General features: G+C 59.6%; 1 protein-coding gene across 1 annotated transcript in view; it reads right to left on the bottom strand.

Annotated features, from left to right (window-relative positions):
* LOC104409728 (partitioning defective 6 homolog beta-like) overlaps positions 1–3,280 on the bottom strand; it is a gene marked incomplete at its 5' end in the record, with an annotated part of 3,679 nt that extends 399 nt beyond the window's left edge. Inside the window, 2 exons of the mRNA XM_010019685.1 lie at positions 9–412; positions 3,058–3,280. Coding sequence (XP_010017987.1) covers positions 9–412; positions 3,058–3,280 — 627 coding nt within the window. The remainder of the gene's footprint in view (positions 1–8; positions 413–3,057) is intronic.
* Between the last annotated feature and the right edge of the window lie 749 nt (positions 3,281–4,029).

Genomic DNA, 4,029 nt, shown 5'->3' with positions numbered 1-4,029 from the left:
TTGGCCACCATCATGTCCGTCACCTGGTCCAGGGACTTGCCGGCCACATCAATGCCATTGACCTCCAGGATCTCGTCACTCACGGCCAGCAGCCCCGTGCTCTCGGCCAAGCCACCCTTCACCAGGCGGGAGATGAAGATCCCAGGCACCTTCTCAACGCCATGCGGGGCCACTCGCACGCTGACACCATCACGGATGTAGAAGCCCAGTGGCTTGTCAGAGCCGTGCTTGTGGAGCCGCACGCGGCGGTGGGTCTCAGGCAGGATGTCCACGTCGATGATGGAGGAGATCTGTCGGAAGTCCTGGGGCATGCCAATGAGGAGGTGGGTCTTGGTCCGATAGTGTGCAGGGCGCAGCAGGCCCTTCTTCTTTCGCTGCAAGGAGTTTGAGGCAAAGACACTGGCATCAGACTCTGCTGTAGGGAGCAAAAAGGACACAGGTCAGGCACCGCAGCTGCCCAGGGATGCAGCCACATGCCCCGTGTGTTGGGGAAGCCAGCAGGAGAAAGTCCCTGCTCATGGGTCTCACCGGCTTTTCCTTCCCAGAGCATCACCCTGTCTTTCCCCGCAGCCTGTTTCTGCTGGGCCCTTCTCCTGGGATTACCCAGCATACACAAGGCCAGGATTAGAAGGATCTAAGTGGTGGTTCAGGCTTAATCACACTTTAAGCCAAACTCTGCAGTTTAACACTAGAGCTGCCAGCCCTGATTGCCCAGGAGCCATGGCCATGCACCACTTTGTGGGGGGGGGGGGGGCCATCCCCCTCTTGGGGGGGGGGGGGGAGGCAAGCCCCCCACAGGAGGGGCTGCTGTGGTGGCAGCTCCCTGAGGTGAAATCCAGTCCCTGAGACAGCACCAGAGTTCCTTGTCCTCTCTTGAGCAGGGCCATCGTTGATATGCAATGGGGATGGCCACAGCTGCATCCTGCAGAGCCCTGCCATCCCCAAGGATGGTGATACTCCCACTTCTGGAGACCCATTCCATGGACCCCAGAACATCCAAACTGTGATTTGTGCCACTGCATCTTACTCCACCGTCTGGCACCATCACACAGGGTTCGACTCTAACCTCCTTCACCCTGCCCTAGGGCTGTTCCATGGGGCCCAGCTTCACCATGTCACCTCCTTGGCTGCACCCAGCAGGTGCTGGGGAGCATCCCCTGGGCCTTCTCTGGTTTCTCCCCATCCCTTTCCATTTGTGAGCTCAGATCTGGATGCTTCGTTGCTGGCATGTCCCCCATGATGCCCCTCACCAGCACGCAGACCCTGCTCCAGCCACAGGGAGGTGAGGATGCTCCCAAACGCAGGGGATGTGGGGTTTCTCCAGAGCCAAGCAGCCTGCCAGGGCTCCTGGGTTATAAATATCTCCCTGCACACGCAGCCTGGCATATTTTTAGCTCAGGGAAGGGTGGTGGAGGCTTTCCCTCAGCTATTCCAGCGCACAGCTCCTCTCTGTAGGGTGCAGAGCGGCTGGGCCAGGCAGGGCCAGCACCCCAGGGATGAGCCCTCTGGCAGCTCTGGTGGTGTGCTGGACTTTCCCCTGCCCCTCCCGTGAGCCCAGTCCAGCCAAGCAGGCCCAGCACCATGTCCCGAGCCAGGCTGCCCCTCAGGTACCCAGCAGAGTCACAGCATGGAGAGGAGCCAAGCTGCAGCCTTTGGTTTTTACCTCCCTGCAGCAGTCCTGGCTGCCCAGAGCCCACCGGCAGGCGCACACCTACATGTACATGCGTGTGCACACCTGTGAGAGAGGCTCCAGATTCCTCACTGACCCAGACTGGTTCAACGACAGCCAGCCTCGGGATGACCTGGATCCATTTTAAATCAGCTGTGACTCACAGGGGTTGCTCCTGGCCTCGCCACACACCTCCCCTGGTGCTGCCGGCCCCGTGGCCGCTGTCCCGCAGGCATGGCCAGTGCTGGGTCGTGCTGGTGCTGCCTCCTCACCCTCCTCATCACACTGTGCATGGTGCCAGGGCTGTGGCTGCCCCCTGGCCACATCATGTCACTTTGGCACTGTCACCCACAGGCTTTCCCAACAGCAGATGAGGTGGCTCTGGGAGCAGAAGCAACACTCCCACGGCAACCTGGCACACCCAGCCCCATGGTGGCTCCCCATGCCACAGCCTGGGTCCAGGAACTGGCCATGTTTCAGTGCCTGGATTGCTGCTGCCAGCCCCTGTAGTATGTGACCCCAGAAGAAACATGTGTCCAGGGCATTCCGCAACACCCTGTCACAAGAGCCCAGGAACACTGGCACAGCAGTTGGGTCCAGCCACCAGCATTACCCCTTACCCAGGGCCTTTGTAACACAGCTCACTAGCAGGAGCTGGAAACATGGAGTCGTCTGGACACCATGCTGGGAAAACAGCACCTTTCAGATCAGGCTCTGGCTCTGTGCACTGTTGCTTGATGTTATTACTCAAGAGAAAACCTCGGCGCTAGTAAACCAAGTGGAAGGGGACAGGCTCATGTCCCTAGTGAAGGGGAGATGCAGCTGGGGTGTTTGTCACTGGGAAGTTTTCACCCTGCCATCACAGTGATTTCAGGTTCCTGTGCAAGGAAGCTGCTCTATGGGAACACACCACTAAGGTCAGGGGGGAGATGAGCCTCCTCCCACCCCAAAACCTCAGCAGCAACCAGCACCCTGAGAACTCTGCGCAAGTGATAGCTGTCACTGCCTTGGGGCAGGGAGCAGGATGGGGCTCCTGGTGTGGTGCTCAAGGGGACCAACATGGTGTTTTCCGGGATCCCGGCAGGGAAATACGACTTCAAAGGGGTGAATGGCAAGGATTTACCTTTGCTTATTGGGTCACATGGGGCTGGGCTGGGGCAGGTGCCCCTTGGCATGGGGATGGGCTAGAGGAGAGCCCACATGGGTGCTACAGCCCACTGGGGCTCTGGAAGCCTCCCGGTGCCACCACCTCTTGGTGCCACAGTGGTGGCTGGAGGGTGTGTGATCAGCCACCCCTGCTGCAGCCCAAATGTGGAAGCAGCGATACTGTGGCTCACGTTTCTTGATGGGGAGGACAGATCTGTTGCCTGTCTCCCAGTCCTGCTTACCCTTCTTCTGGATGATGACCCTGAGCAGGGGGTTGGCAGAGGATAGGGCTTTGTGGTAGTTGTCGTCGTTGTTGATGGGCAGGAGGTCACCGTGGACATCCGTGTAGCCCAGGAGCACATCCACCCGTGGGATCTGGTGCACCGTCTGCAGCAGGTGGTAAAAGTCCTGGAAGCTGCCTGTGCCAGAGCGCTTCATGGCGAAGCGTCGAAATTCGGCGTCAAACTGCAGAGAGGAGGAGAAGGAAGAGGGTGAGACTGGGCAGGGCTGGCTCCAGCCAGCAGGACCTAAGCAGGCAGGGCACAACACAGAGTTGCCTCAGTGCAGGCAGAGTCAGGCAAGGGTGGCTCCAGAGCCCAAGCAGTACCGAGGTAGCACACCTGTCAGTCAGAGCCTGTCCCAAAAGCAAGTTAAAAGGAGTGGAGCCTTTTTCCTGACCAAACAGCCAAGTGACGGCATGGAGAGGTGGCCGGGTAGCAGAGGAAGGACCCTACAGCCGTGCCACCAGCCAGAGAGCTGCCAGGAGGCCCTTCCCTGTGACACGGGCACTGCTGCAGCACCTGGTGAGCAACAGCTTTAATTGTTGCCTCCCTCAGTCACGACGAAGGAGAAGCCAAGTAAGAAGAGGCTGAGGAGCTCCATGATGCTCCTACTTTCCAAAGCGGGTCCCAGCCCCACAGCTGGAGCACCCCAGGCACAACTGGACGAGGGTGCACAGGGGGATCCACACACCTGGGTGAGCACAGAGCTGGGTGGGTGGGCACAATTGGGCGAGGGAGAACATCTGGGTAAGAGCGTGCTAGGTGCACACACATCTGGATGCGCAGGCACATCTTCGGGGATCCACACCTGGGTGAGCATATGCACAGCGTGGGGGTCACCCTGTGCTGGGGGTGCACATCTGGGTGCTGGCACAGCGCTGGCAGCTGGGTGAGAGCCCATCTGCGTGAGGTGTACCCACAGCACTCCCGCTC

This window comes from Nestor notabilis, unplaced genomic scaffold (assembly GCF_000696875.1).
Source record: "Nestor notabilis isolate BGI_N333 unplaced genomic scaffold, ASM69687v1 scaffold26368, whole genome shotgun sequence".
Lineage (NCBI taxonomy): Eukaryota > Metazoa > Chordata > Aves > Psittaciformes > Psittacidae > Nestor > Nestor notabilis.
Note: the sequence above shows the minus strand (reverse complement) of the source record. Positions and strands in the feature narration are given on the sequence as shown.